This window comes from Oncorhynchus masou, chromosome 1, assembly GCF_036934945.1.
Source record: "Oncorhynchus masou masou isolate Uvic2021 chromosome 1, UVic_Omas_1.1, whole genome shotgun sequence".
Taxonomy (NCBI): domain Eukaryota; kingdom Metazoa; phylum Chordata; class Actinopteri; order Salmoniformes; family Salmonidae; genus Oncorhynchus; species Oncorhynchus masou.
This window is the reverse complement of record NC_088212.1, coordinates 72,854,475-72,876,612: the sequence shown is the minus strand read 5'-3', so window position 1 is coordinate 72,876,612 and position 22,138 is coordinate 72,854,475. Positions and strand designations below refer to the sequence as shown.

General features: G+C 44.4%; 1 protein-coding gene across 1 annotated transcript in view; it reads left to right on the top strand.

Annotated features, from left to right (window-relative positions):
- LOC135550159 (potassium voltage-gated channel subfamily C member 1-like) overlaps positions 1–16,146 on the top strand; it is a 32,164-nt gene extending 16,018 nt beyond the window's left edge. The window contains exons 2-4 of the mRNA XM_064980709.1: positions 1,034–1,973; positions 13,739–14,029; positions 14,854–16,146. Of these exons, the coding sequence (XP_064836781.1) occupies positions 1,034–1,973; positions 13,739–14,029; positions 14,854–14,999 (1,377 nt within the window). The 3' untranslated portion in view covers positions 15,000–16,146. The remainder of the gene's footprint in view (positions 1–1,033; positions 1,974–13,738; positions 14,030–14,853) is intronic.
- The last annotated feature ends 5,992 nt before the right edge of the window (positions 16,147–22,138 follow it).

Sequence of the window (22,138 nt, the reverse complement as noted above, 5' to 3'; positions counted from 1 at the left end):
TCTCCCGAGAGATTGTTGTTGTTATTGTGAGAATCAGGGTTGTAAGGTGTGCCTGTCTTATACTGTTTGGAGTTGAAAAGATCAATTTGATTTACCCTTTATATTGACATTGCTTTGGCTCAGTTTATTAAAAGTCAAGGATGTTGGAAGTTGTGAACCATGCACAAAAAGAACTGTCTTGGAAAAATAACCTAATTGTCATTTGTTCTTCTTTAATGGAATCACTAAGCCCTTCCTGTCCAGGTAGGACCCTGGCTCTATCACTACTGTACTGTGGCTGTTGTGTATGTGCCTGGCAGCGCCTGCCTCCTCTCAGACCTGGACCTGTTTAAAGATACAGTCCGGGATCTTAAGCAAAACAAAATCTTAACATAGTGAACAAATTGGATTTGTAACATAGCACACAAATTGGATTTGTAACATAGCCCACGAATTGGATTTGTAACATAGCATACAAATTGGATGATGGAGCATCACTTTAATATTCCAGTGGTGTTACGTGGAGTTATGCAACCCAATCAGTCTCTTCTGGCAGCAGCACTGCTGTCAGCCCTAATCTATGGGCAGCAGTGTATAGCGGCCTATACATTAAGGACTATGCATTAAAACACCATTCAAAATTTATGAGGTGGCACTGTCACATGTTATCGTTTGGGCCAGATGCCATGGTGAAGACAGTGCCCTCCCGGAAATAATACCTTAAGTGCTGGCGCAAAAGCTGACCCAGAAACAAGCTTTCCCCTGTACAGTACATAACATCCCCCTCAGTCCCTCCCCTCCTCCCTGCAGGCCTCGCCAATACTAGCAACTCCCTTACCGGTGGAGCACCACAGTTTAGGTGCACGCCCTTTCATGTGACACTCAGTTAAGAGGAATGACCTAGATGTGTGTTGTAGAACTGAAGAGAGCTGTGGGGGTGTTCTAGTGCTCTGTTCCTTCACGTTTGTATTCTAAGCTCTAAGCTACTTATAATCTCTCCCTCTCTCTTTCCCTCTCCCTCCTTCTCTCCCTCCCGCTCATCTCTCCCCTGCAGTGGATAGCCTTCGCCTCCCTGTTCTTCATCCTGGTTTCCATCACCACCTTCTGCCTGGAGACACACGAGGCCTTCAACCCCATCATCAACCGGACAGAAATTGACCCGCTGGACAACAGCACGCGGGTCTACCAGGAGACTGAGACTGTGGTTTTCCTCACCTATATTGAGGGGGTCTGTGTGCTGTGGTTTACATTTGAGTTTATAATGCGAGTGACTTTCTGTCCGAGCAAGTTGGAGTTTTTCCGTAACACCCTCAACATCATCGACTTTATTGCCATCATGCCCTTCTACCTGGAGGTGGGGCTGAGTGGGCTCTCTTCCAAGGCGGCTAAGGATGTACTGGGTTTCCTACGCGTGGTACGCTTTGTCCGGATCCTCCGGATCTTTAAGCTGACTAGGCACTTTGTGGGACTGCGTGTCCTGGGTCATACACTCCGAGCCAGCACCAATGAGTTCCTGCTCCTCATCATCTTCCTTGCCCTGGGTGTGCTCATCTTCGCCACTATGATTTACTATGCTGAAAGGATTGGTGCCAAGCCCAATGACCCCCGAGCCAGCGAGCACACGCATTTCAAGAACATTCCTATTGGATTCTGGTGGGCGGTGGTGACAATGACAACCCTGGGCTATGGAGACATGTACCCTCAGACATGGTCTGGCATGCTGGTGGGAGCGCTGTGTGCTCTGGCTGGTGTGCTGACTATCGCCATGCCAGTGCCTGTTATTGTCAATAACTTTGGGATGTATTACTCCCTGGCGATGGCCAAGCAGAAGTTACCAAAGAAAAAGAACAAGCATATCCCCCGCGCCCCACTTCTGGGCTCCCCCAATTACTGTAAGTCGGAGGTAACCTCACCTCACCATAGCACGCAGGACGACACATGGCCCCTGGCACCACAAGAACCACCAGAAGAGATCTTAGAAATAAACAGAGAAGGTAGGAAAACTTTCTGCCAAATGTCCATCTGAATCTCAATGAAAAGAAAAGAAATGCTCAAAGAACTGACTGAACTCCCCTGCCTTCACACCACCTCCTCCTTCTCCTACTCATCCTCCTCTCTCCACCTCCTCCTTCTCCTACTCATCCTCCTCTCTCCACCTCCTCCTCCTCCTCCTCATCCTCCTCTCTCCACATCCTTCTTCTCCTTCTCCTACTCATCCTCCCCTCTCCTCCACCTCCTTCTCCTACTCATCCTCTTCTCTCCACCTCCTCCTTCTCCTACTCATCCTCCTCTCTCCACCTCCTCCTTCTCCTACTCATCCTCCTCTCTCCACCTCCTCCTTCTCCTACTCATCCTCCTCTCTCCACCACCTCCTCCTTCTCCTACTCATCCTCCTCTCTCCACCTCCTCCTCCTCTCTACACCTCCTCCTCCTCTCTCCTCCTCTCTCCACCTCCTTCTCCTCTCTCCTCCTCCTCCTCTCTCTACCTCCTCCTCCTCTCTCCACCTCCTCCTCCTATCTCCTCCTCCTCCTCCTCCTGCTAACTCACCAGTCAGAAAAACAGCCATTCTCCACACCAGGAGCCATTGAATGTGGAGAGCCCCTACATGGCAGTATGTTGACCAGTGACCACTCCACACATACAAATACGTTATCAACTCCACTGCCCACTCACCAGACATTATCAACTCATATCACACTAGACCAAACCTCATACCACACCAGACCAAACCTCATGCCAGACCAGACCAAACCTCATACCACACCAGACCAAACCTCATACCACACCAGACCAAACCTCATGCCAGATCAGACCAAACCTTATACCACACCAGACCAAACCTCATACCACACCAGACCAAACCTCATGCCAGATCAGACCAAACCTCATACCACACCAGACCAAACCTCATGCCACACCAGACCAAACCTCATACCACACCAGACCAAACCTTATACCACACCAGACCAAACCTCATACCACACCAGACCAAACCTCATGCCAGATCAGACCAAACCTCATACCACACCAGACCAAACCTCATGCCACACCAGACCAAACCTCATGCCACACCAGACCAAACCTCATACCACACCAGACCAAACCTCATACCACACCAGACCAAACCTCATACCACACCAGACCAATCTCCCCCTCAACTACCTTTTCATCTCTACCCTGACCAGTTTAATGCAGTGATAAAAACACTAAAGGTAACACAGTGGCACATACTGTAGCCAGCCATCCCGACCACATATGTTAAATAGCCTATTTCCTCCACTCAGATGGAAAATACATCACAATGTATGAATCGCACATAAGACTATCACACCCATGCATTTATAATAATTCCTAGTTAACTTATCTGCTTGTGTGCTGTCTCAGGAAAAATACTGCAGTGCTGTGAAACAAGTTTAAAGCCTGCAGACATATTGTTCATTTGGCTGATTGCCAAATGTATTTGTATGATGCACAGGCCAGGTAGCAGAATAGGAAGCTTTTCAGAAACATATACTGTATATATATATATATATATATATATATATATATATATATATATAGTGGGGAGAGCAAGTATTTGATACACTGCCAATTTTGCAGGTTTTCTTACTTACAAAGCATGTAGAGGTCTGTAATTTCTTATCATAGGTACACTTCAACTGTGAGAGACGGACTCTAAAACAAAAATCCATAAAATCACATTGTATGATTTTCAAGTAATTAATTTGCATTTTATTGCATGACATAAGTATTTGATAAACTACCAGCCAGTAAGAATTCCGGCTCTCACAGACCTGTTCGTTTTTCTTTAAGAAGCTCTCCTGTTCTACACTCATTACCTGTATTAACTGCACCTGTTTGAACTCGTTACCTGTATAAAAGACACCTGTCCACACACTCAATCAAACAGACTCCAACCTCTCCACAATGGCCAAGACCAGAGAGCTGTGTAAGGACAACAGAGATAAAATTGTAGACCTGCACAAGGCTGGGATGGGCTACAGGACAACAGGCAAGCAGCTTGGTGAGAAGGCAGCAACTGTTGGCGCAATTATTAGAAAATGGAAGAAGTTCAAGATGACGGTCAATCACCCTCGGTCTGGGGCTCCATGCAAGATCTGACCTTGTGGGGCATCAATGATCATGAGGAAGGTGAGGGATCAGCCCAGAACTACACGGCAGGACCTGGTCAATGACCTGAAGAGAGCTGTGACCAGAGTCTCAAAGAAAACCATTAGTAACACACTATGCCGTCATGGATTAAAATCCTGCAGCACACGCAAGGTCCCCCTGCTCAAGCCAGCGCATGTCCAGGCCCGTCTGAAGAAGAAGGATGAGTACAACCCCAAGAACACCATCCCAACTGTGAAGCATGGAGGTGGAAACATAATTCGTTGGGGATGCTTTTCTGCAAAGGGAACAGGACGACTGCACCGTATTGAGGGGAGGATGGATGGGGCCATGTATTGTGAGATCTTGGCCAACAACCTCCTTCCCTCAGTAAGAGCATTGAAGATGGGCCGTGGCTGGGTCTTCCAGCATGACAACGACCCGAAACACACAGCCAGGGAAACTAAGGAGTGGCTCCGTAAGAAGCATCTCAAGGTCTTGGAGTGGCTTAGCCAGTCTCCAGACCTGAACCCAATAGAAAATCTTTGGAGGGAGCTGAAAGTCCGTATTGCCCAGCAACCGCCCCGAAACCTGAAGGATCTGGAGGAGGTCTGTATGGAGGAGTAGGCCAAAATCCCTGCTGCAGTGTGTGCAAACCTGGTCAAGAACTACAGGTAACGTATGATCTCTGAAATTGCAAACAAAGGTTTCTGTACCAAATATTAAGTTTTGCTATTCTGATGTATCAAATACTTATGTCATGCAATAAAATGCAAAGTAATTACTTACAAATTATACAATGTGATTTTCTGGATTGTTGTTTTAGATTCCGTCTCTCACAGTTGAAGTGTACCTATGATAAAAATTACAGACCTCTACATGCTTTGTAAGTAGGAAAACCTGCAAAATCGGCAATGTATCAAATACTTGTTCTCCCCACTGTATACACAGTTGAAGTCGGAAGATTACATACACCTTAGCCAAATACATTTAACCTCAGTTTTTCACAATTCCTGACATTTAATCCAGTTAGGATCACCACTTTCTTTTAAGAATGTGAAATGTCATGAAATTAGTAGAGAGAATTATTTATTTCCTGGGTCAGAAGTTTACGAACACTCAATTAGTATTTGGTAGCATTGCCTTTAAATTGAGTAACTTGGGTCAAACTTTACGGGTAGCCTTCCACAAGCTTCCCATAATAAGTTGGGTGAATTTTGACCTATTCCTCCTGACTGAGCTGGAGTAACTGAGTCAGGTTTGTATGCCTCCTTGCTCACACACGCTTTTTCAGTTCGGTCCACAAATGTTCAATAGGATTGAGGTCAGAGCTTTGTGATGGCCACTGCAAAACCTTGACATTGTTGTCCTTAAGCCATTTTGCCAAACCTTTGGAAATATGCTTGGGGTCATTGTCCATTTGGAAGACCACATTTGCGACCAAACTTTAACTTCCTGACTGATGTCTTGAGATGTTGCTTCAATATATCCACATAATTTTCTTCTCTCATGATACCATCTAGTTTGTGAAGTGCACCAGTCCCTGCTGCAGCAAAGCACCCCCACAACATGTTGCTACCACCCCCGTGCTTCAGGGTTGGGATGGTGTTCTTCGGCTTGCAAGCCTTCCCCTTTTTCCTCCAAACATAACAATGGTCATTATGGACAAACAGTTCTATTTTTGTTATATCAGACCAGAGGACATTTCTCCAAAAGGTACGATCTTTGTCCCCATGTGCAGTTGCAAACCGTAGTCTGGCTTTTTATGGCGGTTTTGGAGCAGTGGCTTCTTCCTTGCTGAGCGGCCTTTCAGGTCATATCAATATAGGACTCTGTGGATATAGATACTTTTGTACCTGTTTCCTCCAGCATCTTCACAAGGTCCTTTGCTGTTGTTCTGGGATTGATTTGCACTTTTCACACCAAAGTACGTCTACAATACATCCACAGGTACACCTCCAATTGACTCAAATTATGTCAATTAGCCTATCAGAATCTTCTAAAACCATGACATCATTTTCTGGAATTTTCCATGCTGTTTAAAGGTACAGTCAACTTAGTGTATGTAAACTTCTGACCCACTGGAATTGTAATACAGTGAATTATGAGTGAAATAATCTGTCTGTAAACAATTGTTGGAAAAATTACTTGTCATGCACAAAGTAGATGTCCTAAAAAACTTGCAAAACTATAGTTTGTTAACAAGAAATTTGTGGAGTGGTTGAAAAACGAGTTTTAAAGACTACAACTAAAGTGTATGTAAACTTCTGACTTCAACTGTATATATTCACTACCAGTCATAATCTTTAGCACACCTACTTATTCAAGTGTTTGTCTTTATCTTTTCTATTAAATAACACATATTGGACACATATAACACACCTATAGTAACCAAAAAAAGTTTTAACAAATCTAAATGTATTTTATATTTGAGATTCTTCAAATAGCCACCCTTTGCCTTGATGACAGCTTTGCATGCACTTGGCATTCTCTCAACCAGCTTCATGAGGTAGTCACCTGGAATGCGTGGGTAGCCTAGTGGTTAGAGCGTTGGAAGGTTGCAAGTTCGAATCTCCGAGCTGACAAGGTACAAATCTGTCGTTCTGCCCCTGAACAGGCAGTTAACCCACTGTTCCTAGGCCGTCATTGAAAATAAGAATTTGTTCTTAACTGACTTGCCTAGTAAAATAAAGGTAAAAAAAATGCATTTCAATTAACAGGTGTGCCTTCTTAAAAGTTCATTTGTGGAATGTCTTTCCTTCTTAATGCATTTGAGCCTATCAGTTGTGTTGTGACAAGGTAGGATGCTATACAGAAGATAACGCTATTTGGTAAAAGACTGCCCATATTATGGCATGAACAGCTCAAATAAGCAAAGAGAAACGACAGTCCATCAATATTTTAAGACATGAAGGTCAGTCAATATGGAACATTTCAAGAACTTTGGAAGTTTCTTCAAGTGCAGTCGCAAAAACCATCAAGCGCTATGATGAAACTGTCTCTCATGAGGACCGCCACCAGAATGAAAGACCCAGAGTTACCTCTGCTACAGAGGTTGTTCATTGGAGTTACCAGCCCAAAGAAATGCTTCACAGAGTTCAAGTAATAGACACATCTCAACATCAACTGTTCAGAGGAGACTGTGTGAATCAGGCCATCATGGTCAAATTGCTGCAATGAAACCACTACTAAAGGACACCAATAAGAAGACTTGTTTGGGCCAAGAAACACAAGCAATGGACATTAGACTGTTGGAAATTTGGTCCTTTGGACTGGAGTCCAAATTTGATATTTTTGGTTCCAACCTCTGTGTCTTTTTGAAATGCGGTGTGGGTGAACGGATGATCTCTGCATGTGTATTTCCCACTGTAAAGCATGGAGGAGGAGGTGTTATGGTGTGGTGGTGCTTTGCTGGTTACACTGTCTGTGATTGATTTAGAATTCATGGCACACTTAACCAGCATGGCTACCACAGCATTCTGCAATGACACGCCATCCCATCTGGTTTGGGCTTAGTGGGACTATCATTTGTTTTTCAACAGGACAATGACCCAACACATCTCCAGGCTTTGTAAGAGCTATTTTACCAAGAAGAAGAGTGATGGAGTGCTGCATCAGATGACCTGGCCTCCACAATCCCCTGACCTCAATCAAATTGAGATGGTTTGGGATGAGTCGGACCGCAGAGTGAAGGATAAGCAGCCAACAAGTGCTCAGCATATGTTGGAACTCCTTCAAGACTGTTTGAAAGCATTCCAGGTGAAGCTGGTTGAGATAATGTAAAGAGTGTGCAAAGCTGTCTTCAAGGCAATGTGTGGCAATTTAAAGAATCTCAAATATAAAATATATTTTGATTTGTTTAACACTTTTCTGGTTACTACATGATTCCATATATGTTGTTTCATAGTTTCGATGTCTTCACTATTATTCTACGATGTAGAAAATAGTAAAAATAAAGTAAAACCCTTGAATGAGTAGGTGCTCTAAAACCTTTGACCGGTGTTGTAGATGTATATTTTTTTAACAGCGAATGCTTTTATTTCACAGTTAACTTGTTGAACTAACATTGCACCAGTGATATCGCACTCTAGAAATTACTGCAATAAAAGAGACAGCCTGGTTTTCTGGAGACCTGTGTGTCTAACCCGTGTGACTCATAGGGGAAGTTGGACAAAGACAGCAGAGAGTGGGGGTTTCCCTCAGAGAACCTATCAATTTGCAGAAGGTCCCTTGGATGGATGATGACTGTGTTGCTCTTTCATGTTTTTCTGCTTGGTGACCAGGCCAGTTGTGGTGAGCACAAGCAGCTTTGGGGGATTCTCAGTTACTCACTGGCTGATATACTGTACATCGCCTACTCATGATAGGGATAGGGCCCAACTGATTCCATTGGGTTCCCTCTTCTATGAAATAGTGTGAGTAGTGTGTATTTATGCTCTGCCACGAGGGCCTGAAGTGGCCATGAGTACATCTTGTGATGGCTCCTTATTTACTGCCACATGTTACGGCCAAGCATCATTCCACTCTACGTCTATGACTAACAGCCCTCTGAGCACTCTCACAAACACACAAAAAACACTGCACCCCTTGCTCGCTGGCTGTACTCCTGTTTATAATAGAATCCTTTATAACTTTATAATGAATGTTTTCCCTGGTGTCTCTACTGATTAGATTCCAACGATACTATTCAGTGATAGTTATTTGTTTGTAACAAACCAATTTAGATTACTTTGACCTCAATCTGCACCTTTACTTTGTAGCCTGTCAGATGGCGTCTACACGCTGAGCCATCAGGGCCTGTCACCTGACCTGACTCCCTGCAAAGAGAACATCCAGAGGTGACATAATGACCTGTCTGCTGGAGGAGAGAGGAAAAACATTAGCAAGGGTCACACTTCCTGACTTTCTGACTCTGTCTAGTCATATGATACAGGATGTGCCTAAGTCTCATTACTTCTATTATCTTGACCAATGAGAGTTAGAGATTCACCAGGCACTGCCATAATGTACATTATCTGGAGGTGGTAAAAACAAAGATTTTTTTCACCTTCCCACCATCCTCTCTCTTACTTAATGTCTTATTTATTTAATTCTCCCCATTCTTTTTCCATGGCAATGCCTGTTGCCATGACAACCGTGTCCAAGCAACGCACATTGCACAATAGGATTGAGGTTCCGCCAGGAACTGCAGCTATTCACTTGCTTCTCCTATTATTCACACTGGGCTGCAAAGCAGAATGATGGAATAAGCAGCCAATCTGAAACTCATTTAGCACCCAATCAGAAAACAGTTTGACATCCATCTACTGTACATGATGTCACTGAATGGTAATTGAACAGACAGACATTAGAGCTTTACATTACATGAACATTGTTCCAAAGTTACTATACGGGATATATGTATGTAATCAACTCCTTCCATGTATGTAATAACACATGAATACACACATTCAGGAACATGCTGAACATGGGCCCTCAAGATGGGTTGGATTCAGCTCAGGGAGAAATGAATAATGCCTGTAGAATGTTGTGACTCAGGCACATAAGTTGGCATTCTCTATATATGGCCTCCAATGGAGTGAGAACTCTGTCTGTGTTACCCTCGTCGTTGGTAAAGCTCTATGCAGCGCAGAAAGCAACTACACACAAAGACAAGATCCCACAACTGAAGGTGGGAAAAAGGGCTGCCTAAGTATGATCCCCAATCAGAGACAACGATAGACAGCTGCCTCTGATTGGGAACCATACTCGGCCAACAAAGAAATATAAACATAGATTTCCCACCCTAGTCACACCCTGACCTACCAAATAGAGAATATAAAGGATCTCTAAGGTCAGGGCGTGACAGTACCCCCCCCAAATGTGCGGACTCCCGGCCGCAAACCTGAACCTATAGGGTAGGGTCCGGGTGGGCATCTACCCTCGGTGGTGGCTCCAGTTCCGGACGTAGCCCCTGCTCCCTACGCTGATCCCTCCGCTTCTGTGGAACCGGACCATGAATCGTTGCCGGAGGAACCAGACCATGGATCATCGCCGGAGGCTCTGGACTGGGAACCACCGCTGGAGTCTCTGGACTGCAGCTCGTCGCTGGAGGCTCTGGACTGCAGACCATCGCTGGAGGCTCTGGACTGCAGACCGTCGCTGGAGACTCTGGATTGCGGATCGTCGCTGGAGACTGGACTGCAGACCGTCGCTGGAGACTCTGGACTGCGGACCGTCGCTGGAGACTCTGGACTGCGGACCGTCGCTGGAGACTCCGGACTGGGGACCGTCTCTGAGGGCTCTGGACTGGGGACCGGCTCTGAAGGCTCTGGACTGGGGATCATCGCTGGAGGCTCCGGTCTGAGGACCGTCGCTGAAGGCTCCGGACTGGGGACCATCGCTGGAGGCTCCAGACTGGGGACCGTCGCTGGAGACTCCTTGCCATGAATCATCAATACAGACTCCGGGCCATGGATCATCACTGGAGGCTTCGTGGCATGGATTACCACTGAAGGCTAAGGGCCATGGATCATCACTGGAGGCTTCGTGCCATGGATCATCACTGGAGCCTCTGGGCCATGGATCATCACTGGAGGCTTCGTGCCATGGATCATCACTACAGGCTCCGGGCCATGGATCATCACTGGAGGCTTCGTGCCATGGATCATCACTGGAGGCTTCGTGCCATGGATCATCACTGGAGCCTCTGGGCAATGGATCATCATGCCATGGATCATCACTACAGGCTCCGGGCCATGGATCATCACTGGAGGCTTCGTGCCATGGATCATCACTTCAGGCTCCGGGCCATGGATCATCACTGGATGCTTTGTGCCATGGATCATCACTACAGGCTCCGGGCCATGGATCATCACTGGAGGCTTCGTGCCATGGATCATCACTGGAGCCTCTGGGCTATGGATCATCACTGGAGGCTTCGTGCCATGGATCATCACTACAGGCTCCGGGCCATTGATCATCACTGGAGGCTTCGTGCCATGGATCATCACTATAGGCTCCGGGCCATGGATCATCACTGGAGGCTTCGTACAGGGAACTGGAACAGGTCTAACCGGACTGAGAAGACGTACTGGAAGCCTGGTGCGGGGAGCTGCCACAACGCGTCCTGGCTGGATACCCATTTTAGCTCGGTGAGTGTGGAGAGCTGGCACGGGATGCACTGGGCTATGAAGGCGCACTGGAGGCATAGTGCGTAGAGCCGGCGCAGGATATGCTGGGCCGTGGAGGCGCACTGGAGGTCTGGAGCGTAGAGCTGGCACAACGCGCCCTGGCAGAATCCCCCCTGTAGCACGGTAAGTGCGGGAAGCTGGCACAGGCCGCACTGGATTGACGAAGGATATCCTGGGCCAAAGAGACACACCGGAGGTGAGGAGCGCTGAGCCAGCACAATCCGTCCTGACTGAATGCCCACTCTAGCTGGGCAACTGCGGGGAGCTTGCACAGAGCACACCGGGCTGTGGATGCGCACTGAAGGAATGGTGCGCAGAACCGTATAACACAGTGCTTGACCGGTCACTCGCTCCCCACGGTAAAAACGGGGAGTTGGCTCAGTTCTGAAGCCTGACTCCGCCAATCTCCCTGTGTGCCCCCCCCCCCTCCCAAAAAAATTGGGGGCTGCCTCTCGTGCTTGATTCATTGAGCTAATCTAAACATAGATTTCCCACCATAGTCACACACAGACCTACCAAATAGAGCATATAAAGGATCTCTAAGGTCAGGGCGTGACAGTCTGAGTCCTCCAGTCTTTGAACAAGAGGCATGGGCTGTTTGATTAGGATGAGGGATAGGCTAGGATTGCCAAATATACAATGCATCAATTAACTTTTTACAGCAGTCTACACAATATAACTCACTTTCTAGGAGTAAGAGAGCTGGGAAAGATTACATAACTTTTAAAGTACTGTTCTGTACTCCTCGTAAAGATGGTCCCTTGAGCAGCTGATGTGATCGAGCGTTCTGGCTCGACACACACATGCACACACATGCACGCACACACGCACACACACACACACACACACACACACACACACACATAGCTATCAAATAAGCTACTTGCTTATTTATGACATCCATGACTTAGTTGCATACTTGAATATGGTGTGTGCTAATTGTTCGAGGTTTGAACAGATGGACACATCTATTTTTACTAAATAATGCCAAAACACACAGACACACATTAAGGGACCAGTGAGGACCCGGTGAAATGCCATTGAGAGTGTGAGAGTGCAATTCCAAACAGCAAGCCAGTGCAGTAAAAAAAAACACCCTCTGAAATTGCTGTCATCATTTATTCAGTGAACTCTTTTTAACCACATGTGCAACACAGACACTTCTGGACCAGGTCCGCTAACTGACATACAGTATCTCGCTGTATATCTCGTCTGTGGTTGTGCAGTGTGGCAACACATTTCAACGAGAAGCGATGAGTATGGTTCTGCGAGAAATGTAAGGTGGCTGTAGTGATGGCTGTAGTGATGGCTGACCAAAATTACCAGAATGCATCATGCTTTTATTGGAAGTGTTGTCCTCCACAATGCCAGTGATGGACAGACCTCAGTGATATGGTCATTACTGCTGTGTAATCTTTACTCTCCCTCTCTTTCCCGTAAATAGGCACCATCTGGACAAATCCTCTGCCACCAAATCCTCTGCCACTGGCCAACAGCCAATCAATAGAGCCCATGACTTGGATACAGATATCCAAAAGATGAATGAGGGGATGGGGGGAAGTAAGAGGGGGATGAAAAAAAGACAAAAGTCAACAGGGATAGGGACAAGGGGATGAACACAGAGGCTGTAATTAAAGTGTAGGAGGAGAGAGGGAGGTAGGGAATGGTGTCTTTATTCATTGAACTATTCTGAAGAAAGTGACTCATCTCCCACTCTCTCTCCCCTCCTTCCTCTCCTTCCATCCCAGGGGGTCTGCGTCACACATACAATGGCTGTGTGTGGCTGGCTAGGGTCTGTGTGCTGCCTGCTGCCTGCTGCTCTGACAAGAGCAGATGAATTACTGTAATGTGTAATGGGGTGAAGCATCAATTCAGCAGAGACACCATTGCTAATATCTGCAAGTGTTACCCACAAATAATGTTTTACTAAAGCGGTGACAGTGGTGGTCTGGGATGTGTGGTTCAGTCTGGAGATGTAATGATTATAAGGCCCACGAGGTATGACATGTGAGGCCTGGATGATCAAATGGTAGTGTTTCCTGTTCTCTCAGATTGTTGTGAGTTGGTCACCTTTACTTACCATACTGAAGATGAAGAATCGTGTGGCACTATGGTTATTTTATTGACCTGTAAATAGTCACTGCTATGTCTGTAACGGCAGGTGGTACATTTCCAGGACAGGAGCTTGTTAGTTTTGAGAGTGAGGGATTTGGGAAACCAAAGAAAGCATATATTCCGTGCCAAATTGAGCAGCAAGTCTGAAGTTTTTGTTAGTTGAAGTTCCTGTGGTTGGGATTTGGGCAGTTGGGAAAGGTCCATGTTGATTTTACATTTTTAAAAGTTTGATGATTGTGCTTCAAAACTGTGTTACCTGGTTGATTAAAAACAGCCAAGCTTGCACACAAATGCCAGTGCTGACACATCCTCTTCCACACCATTGAGGAATCACCACTAAGTTCTTCTCCCTCTGTTTCAGCACCACAAGCTGTTTTTCAAGATCCAAAAGTGAACGGGGAAACATCCAAGGATCCAGCCAAGAGAGCAGCCAAGGAGTCAGCCAAGGAGTCAGCCAAGGAGTCAGCCAAGGAGTCAGCCAAGGAGGCAGAAAAAGCAGCGCTGGCCAATGAAGACTGTCCCCACATAGACCAGATCATGTCACCTGACGACGGCCTGATCTTAAGCCCTATTGACCGGTCCGAGCAGCAGCCCTGCTTCCTGCTGGCCATGGGCGGGAGGCCAGGCCACACGGCGGCCAGAGTCAGGAAGGGTACGTAATATGACACACCTAGACACAGGCCCTACATCAGGGCACACATCCCAGGGCTTAAATCTCAGGGCACACCTTCCCCAGGGAACACATCTCAGGGAACACACCTCAGGGAACACACCCCAGGGAACACACCCCGGGGAACACACTTAAACTCAAGCACAAACACACTTTCATGTGTACTCAGTGAGGAGAAACTGCAAACACAAAAAGTTGTACTGCAAGTCTGAAACATGACACAAAAAGACACTTTAGAGAGCACACACATTATTTTTGTTGTTGCTATCTCCTATATCACAGTAGGTCTTGTCCTTACTATCTTTGTCTATACAGCTTCCAACACAAACAACTTTAGGTCCCCCACCCAGGTACTACTGCTGAGCGACACAACATCACCCCCAACATTCTTATTTGGCATTTGGATGCCTTTTTCTCTGGTCCAACATCATCTGAATTACTCTTACTTTTATGGATTTACTTCCGCAAAAAAACAAGTTACTGAACAAATATATAAACAAATCACTAATCAGTGGTCTTGTTTTTCTGTTTTGGGATTTTCTTTAAATGTTTCTTTACGTTACCATGCCAACCCTCCTCTACATTTCTGGGTGTTCTATTCTTCTCCATTTGGTTTGTTCACTATCACTGAGACTATCACACTGCCCCCTGGGCCAACCTTAACTTTCCCTTTTTCTGTTTTTCTTTGTCGTATGTTTGTTTTTCCTTGTTTATCCTCCACTCATTGTCTGATCTGTTTGTTCCTCCCTCCATCACTCCCCCTTCATCATCCCTTCATCCTTGATTTGTGTCTAATTGGCCGGTAGCTGGCCCTTCCCAGGGGAGGTCACTGGCGGAACCGGCGCCCCCATGCCCACAGCTCAGCTCCCAGGGCCCCCAGGGCTACCCTCTGCTGCAGCTAGCTGGGTGGGTATGTGGTCAAGAGGACGGCCATGCCACACTCACAACCTGACGCCCCAGCCTCTAACACTAAAGAATAGCACAATGAAAGAAATGCCTTGTTCACCACACCGAGAGATCCTTACTATCCTTATGCTCTACAATAACATCAGGCCTTCATCATGTCCTCTAGTCTACAGTTACACCAGGCAAAGGCAGGACAAGTGCAAGCAAAAGGCTTCTATGATTAATCTAATCTGAAAAAGAAGAAGAAGAAGCTGATTCCACAATTGTTGCAGTATCAAACTATAATGCCGGTGTCATCCGCAGCTTCTTAAATTAGCTGCTTGTGAGCGTAGGGAGATGAATCACAAGCATATAATACTGTATATTGTTGTCATGGGCTAATAGCATTGCTAAATCTCACCTGCCATCATCCCCAGCCAAGTTCCCAGACACTAGCTAAGACAGAACCTGCTACAGCCTCCACACAGTATACAATTTACACATACTTTTTATCCTGTCTCCTCTAGAGCACAGTAGAGCGTTTTTTGGTCGAAAGGTCACACATTCCCACTGTCTCCCATAGTGAACTGCTCTTTGTGAGCATGATTTCTTTAGGATGGACAAGTTCAGTGACTCTCAAGAGTCATAACACGAACACAACAGTAATCCACTGTGTCCACGTCATGAGACTGATCCATTACATGAATCAAGTAGGATGATCACTAACAGTAGCTAAGAGTACACATGCCCTCACTGTTGTATATTCTATGTAATATGTTTATGAATGTGCTTCTGAGTGTGTGTACGGTATGTCTGTGACTGTGTCTGTGTGTGATTGTCTATGCACATGTTGCCAATGTAAAGTGAACCTGTTTCTCTGTTGCTCCATGTTGGCATGTGTTGCACTTGTCTCTTAACTCAACACTGCATGTCCTGTCCAGCTGATGGTTGGCATTGGAGAGGAAATGTAGCTGGTGGTAAGGGGTGAAGTATGGTGAGGAATAAGAGAGGCCACATGGTATTACAGTATATGACAAGCATGGTGAGAAGCAAGACGGAAATGTTCAACAGCTCTAACAACGAATAATAATTCAACAAGATCTAACTTCTGCTAAGAACAATTTTTATACCATTGCTTTACAAATAGATGACAGGCTATTGTTATTAAATAACAGCATATCATAAGATTATGTAACAAGATCACTATATAATTGGACTGCAGTAGATAGTATATGTTGAAGTCAAGCTGAATATGGCTCTGTGCCAGCACTCTTATAGACAGTATTACAAAGCAGACAGGATACTGTCAGTCTCTCTTCTCCATTTCATATTGTTAACCACAAATGTATCTTGATGTTGAACTAGCTGAATAAGCGTCAGATAAGTGTTAGTGCCTGGAGCCAGAATGGCTGCTGGGCTCTCAACCCTGCTAGAAAATACATTGATGTGCCTTCTCTTCCTGAGCCATACCTCAGCCCCCCCCCCCCAACTGCAACTGCTCTCTGCATGCTTCTGGGACCTTAATCAAACAGAGAACACATGAATGGTAATACGTGCGTACAATTTGGCCTGGATCAATAACATTATACATTTTGAAAAAAAGAGTGAAAGGAAATTCTTTGAAAGATAGAGGTCCCATACCAATACACTACACTCCAGAAACTCTGTCTCTCCCCAAACAAAGGTTACCAAATGCTTTATAGCCTTAGCACCATTGCAAGCATGGGGGGGGGGGGGGGTACCGGAGTGGTGTAAGTGTCTGCAGGGCCCAGCAGCACCACATAGTGTCCTGTAGCATTCTGTAGACATGGATCAGTGGCACAGGGCGGTCTCCTAGTGTCCCCTCTAAACCTCTGCCCCTCTCCTTGTTACCCACCCACAGGAACCCAATCTGCAGCTAGCTCCTGTTCCACCGTGTTGTATCGGTCTGTCCCATTTTTGTCATCTGGACCTTGCTCTGCGTCTTCAGCTTCTGTCTCTTATTTTTTCTGTGGTTATCTATCTGTGTTGCTTGTTCTCTGTCTCTGTAAACTGTCCCTTCTCAAAACCAAATAATGGGAAGAGAGTCTTTAATACCAGAAATATGGAAGTTTGACATCCATAGGAAAGAGTAGGTCAGCTCAGGTAGATTCCAAAGGATCTGGAAGAACTCATATATAACTATACACCTATGAATGGGAGATAACAATCTCTAAATACTCTTGTATTGCCCATCCAAATGGTGAAAAGGACCCAGCTGTAAATGTTCACTGAAGATGAAGAACTCCAATACTTCAATTATTGGAACCTAGTCATGTCTTTATTGAAGGCAAACCATCAATAGATTCAGTAGTGAAGATATATATTTTTGCTTATCTATATTCTATTTCATAATACTTTTTTACAAGGTAAAGAATGTCTCTTCCCACCACAAGCACAACCACAAAGTAGCTACTTCAAAGAGAAGTCCAATTTTCCCATTTTTGGTTGACTTCTTCTCCCGTTCTGCTCTTCTGTCTTTTATTCTGTCGATCTACCTATCCAGCTACAATCCTGTCTTTCTCTGTTGGGGTGGCTCCCACTCAGGGAGGTGGTGTGCATGGACACAGCTCTGATACAACAGATAGTTGGCCCAGTCACACACCCTGACACTCTGTTCCTCTGCTGTCCTCTCAGCTTTCTTTCACTTCTCTATATCTCTGTCCCTTGTTTTCTCTCCTTCTCCTGGATCACCACAGAGCAAGTTTTTCAATTTGTAATTTTAAAACATCTGTAAGAGGTCCACTTCCTCTGGACCCCCCCCCCCCCCATTGTCTTACCTTTCTCAAATGAATCCATCCTCTTGGGAATGACTAATGACTGGCTGATGCTGAGCAACCCAACCCTCCCGTGTATTCTCTACCACAGATCCACGTAAAGAGGAGACTGTCTTAGTTAAGTATATGCAGGCAGAAGTTCTCAGAGTGACCTGAGGGGGGCGCACCACAGTCTGACTGAGTGTGAGAAACCAACGCTTTAGGAGAAATCCCCCTCTCCAACGTTTCTTGATTCCACGGATGGAGGGCTTGACAGGGCCATATTAACAGTGAGGAAGAGAAACAGTAGATACAGAGGTTTCTTACAGTGAGCTCACCCATCTCACTTTGAAGGACATGTTTTCTCTCAAACATCATGATCGAATACATCCTTTGTGCTTTTCTTCGTTGTTGTTTTTGTATGGACTTTTTCTCAGTGAAGAACTGTAGGAGGACAGAAAGACAAATAACAAAGGAACATTGGTCTGACATCTTGGCCTGAATGGCCAGAAAGGGTGGAATGAAATCAATAAGTAGAGGACAATAAGAATAACTGCAATTGGCATTTATGTCACCCAATACCATCAGTTAAACATGACTCTTTTTATTTAGCATGAGTTGCATGTTGGACTAGTAAAAAATAAAAAATAAACTATAGCTATTACGACTATCTGTATGAAGAATATATTTTTCTTTGAATGATTCCTCACTTTTGCATACAATTTGTATAGCCAGACTATTAAGGTGTTCAATGACAGTGTTTTCTTTTCACATTTCTTCCTATTTTTCTTTGTGGTACAGAGTATATGTTACCTGGCAGCTCTGGTCATATTGACCACTATTTCCTAACTAGAGACTTGTAAGAACATGGAGAATATACATATTTCAGCAAGCTCTCTATGTTGTGAAAAGCTAAAATAACATTTGACCTTGTTTATGTTGGCATGCTTGTGATCCTGGATCTTAATGAGAAGAATCATTTAGGCTAAATTAGTAATCTATGTTTCTGTCTACTGCTATACGTCGAGATGTATACAATCAATTATTTATGGAGAACTTATCATAGTGAACCATTGTTACTTTCACATACTAAATATATACTTTGAACAGTGTTATTTTTTTAAAGAAAACTGGAAACAATATCATAAAGAATCTGGTTGACTCAGGTTGAGTCTGACCATCTTTTCCTAACAACCTTTAGCTACTATGAAAGCAGCAAAAATACATGTATATTTGAAAACATAAAAGCATTGTTTGCAATTAAGAACATGGGGGAAATCAGCTGCATGCACAATGTTATGCAACATGAAATCAATCGGGAGAAAAGAGTTGATGAATACAACTCTAGCATGAAATAAATTTTGTATGAAACCTGTCAGAGGGGTCTGTATTTCATTGAATGGATTGAATGTATATGAATGTATATGAATGTATTTCTCCCTTTCTCTCTGGTGTACCAAGCTTTTTGGAAACCAAAAGGAAGTGAATGGAGGGTCTTAAATAGGAATGAAATCAAGTCTGAACCCAGAGTGGCCTGGAAGATGCATGGCAGAATGCACAGCATGGTGACGACTAAACCCTCAACAACATCTAAAGGGGATTATAAATGAAAGCATGGCTTGAACATACTCATAAGACTTCCCTTTAAAACAACCTCTTTATACAGACGGTCTACACTAAGAGGTGTGATGCATTGGCTAAGCATGGGTGAAGCATGATCAAACTAGCTGGTTTACCATGGGATGCCAGCCCGGCGGCACACATTCAACTCCTCTAAAGTTATCTCATCTCTACCCCTCCCTCTGCACTTTGAGCATCATCCACCATTAACTCTCACCCAAGCCCTCGCCCAGCAGGCCCTCGCCCAGCAGGCCCTCGCCCAGCAGGAGCAGGCCCTGGGTAATAACACTTCTGTCTCTCTTCTCTCTAGCATCCCGCCCAGGCCGGGCCAGGCGATCACAGAACACAGACCAGTCAGTCTGTGTTATGAACCATGGTGTCCCAACCACACTGTGTGTGGGCCACAACATCCCATCCCCCGACTGATAATGCTCTTAGTCTGTTTGTTGTACATAGACGACCAGTGCCAGGGGGGTGCTGACGTGGACAGCTGGGCATGCTGCCAGCCCCTGCCCAGCCTTAAATTTCACCCAGAAGAGTTGTGGTTCTCACACCTTTCTCATTGGCTGCTGTACCTATGACTGTTTGATTTCATGCTGTACACACTTGAGTAAGAACGAACGTTGTGTGTGTGTGTGTGTGTTTGTGTTTGTTTGTGTGTGCGTGTGTGCGTGCGTGCGTACGTGCGTGTATGTGTTTGTTGAAGTTTATGTTTGTACTGTATATCTGCTTCCCTTCCTTGTGTCTGACTTCATATAACTATGTTGGAGAAAGTCTAAACAAGAGTGTCATTTTGACCCCAGTAACACAGTCATTTTTTCCCTGAGTTAAAGCTTGCCAAATAGTTGTTTTCTGGCTGTTTTTGCCATACCACATCTGAGTTGCCTTTTTCATATATTTACCCTCAACTTTCCTTTGAAAAATATTCAATGCCCTCACTCTTTACACATTAAGGATTGAGTGTAAGAAAAATTAATTCAGTAAAGTGATCATAACTGCAGTAATGAAATTTTTTTCAGTTTGTTTTTTTGTCACAAATGTCACTTCCCCTAAATGTAACTGTAGTTGTGCTTTATATTAATTTGATATCCCCATTTATACAAACAATTGACACATTTCTTGCCTAAATATGTATTTGCTGTATGTTACTATGCCTGCAAAGGGAACCTTGCAGTTATCATTAATGGAAAGAAACATTTATTTGAGGTATTTCTTACAAATATTACTCTGTTACCTTCATGCTACAAGGTGGAAAACGTTCATATACATTTCATATACAGTACATACTGCACTCAGAACAAAGTTTTAAAATGCATGTACTTCACGTATGTGACCATGAGACAATCAGAGATCAAGCACTAACATAAGTCATTACAAAACTGGTTTTGATGGGATAAAAACAAAATGATTACCCATGTTGTAAACTACCTAGTAAATGACAACTGGTTGGTTGGTTTCTAAACTCTCTTTCAACAGTACTGCATGTGTTACACTTACATGAAACAATATTTCCTCAATTCTTTCACAAGCGTATAATGTTTTCAAAAGTTTTGGGCTTTGCTTTTCTAGTTAACTATAGATTATTGACTAATATCTCCATTGTCACTTGGCTTAATGTGTCAAAGAGCCAGGTTATTACCTATATGTTGCATGAGCAAGCTGTGGTACTAGATACCATTATTGGCATTGAGATGTGTAAGTGAGGGAGGCTGAGGAACAGTTTTCCACTGTTTCCATTAACTCAGTCTGAATGCCCATATTATAAAGAAAAATGCAGTTTCCTGCAAAGCCGTCACATTTTCCTTTTAACAACTCCCAGGGGGATTATTCACCACATTATTTCCTACATGGGATTTCAAAACACACAAAAGATACATTAACCGCATAGTTACTGAAAGTTGATAGAACATGATGGAATATATGCATAGTCTACGTATACTAATAACCTCTTAATTTGGCTCACAAATGCTCTTAGCATAAGATTGCTGCCACAGACAATATATACTGTACACTGCCTGTATAATAAACCATTCAACCAGCGCTCCGAACTAGACATCAGGTTAAACTATTTTGGTAAATAATGCCTCTCGCACTGAACAAAAGACCAATGTATTTAACTATGTAGAACTTGAATTGAGAATATTTGCTATTTAAATGTTGCTATTTAATCAGTAAGGGGTTGGGGTGCACATCTGCATAATGTAAAGTGTTTGTATTTCTAAAGTCCATTTTTAGACCAGACTATTTAGCTCAGCTTACCCGATAAAGAGGAACCAGCCAGGTAAAGACCTTCCTCCTATAGTGAAGTAGTCAACGTAGACATGCGGCTGTATTTACACACTACAACACTGCCATACCAATGCACACTTCTGATCTACAAACACAATCCTATCCAAGAGGTGGAGTGAAGCATGGAACAGTCCAGGCCACAATTATGCAACAGGGAGACTCCTCCCTCTTCAATGGTGCCATATTTAAGGGATCAGAGTGTTTACTAAACGTTTGCTATGGGAATTGCATATATTTTCCACAGTTGTTGTTTTTCTTAGCAGCAAACCACAGTACAGTATATCATATACTCAAACATCTTGCAAAATATATGACAAATTAGCTATAAAGATGTTCAGTAGTGAATGCAACGAACCAACCTTAGTGCTGAGGTTGGTTATTGTTTGAAATTAGTGCTTGCATTAGAAGAGGTTTTAAGATGATAAAAGAACTGCCTGTGTGAACATACGATGTGCATTGATCACACAACTCAGTCTATGTTGGAAGAATGCCAGCTGTTCGTTTTGATTTGTCCAGCCCCATC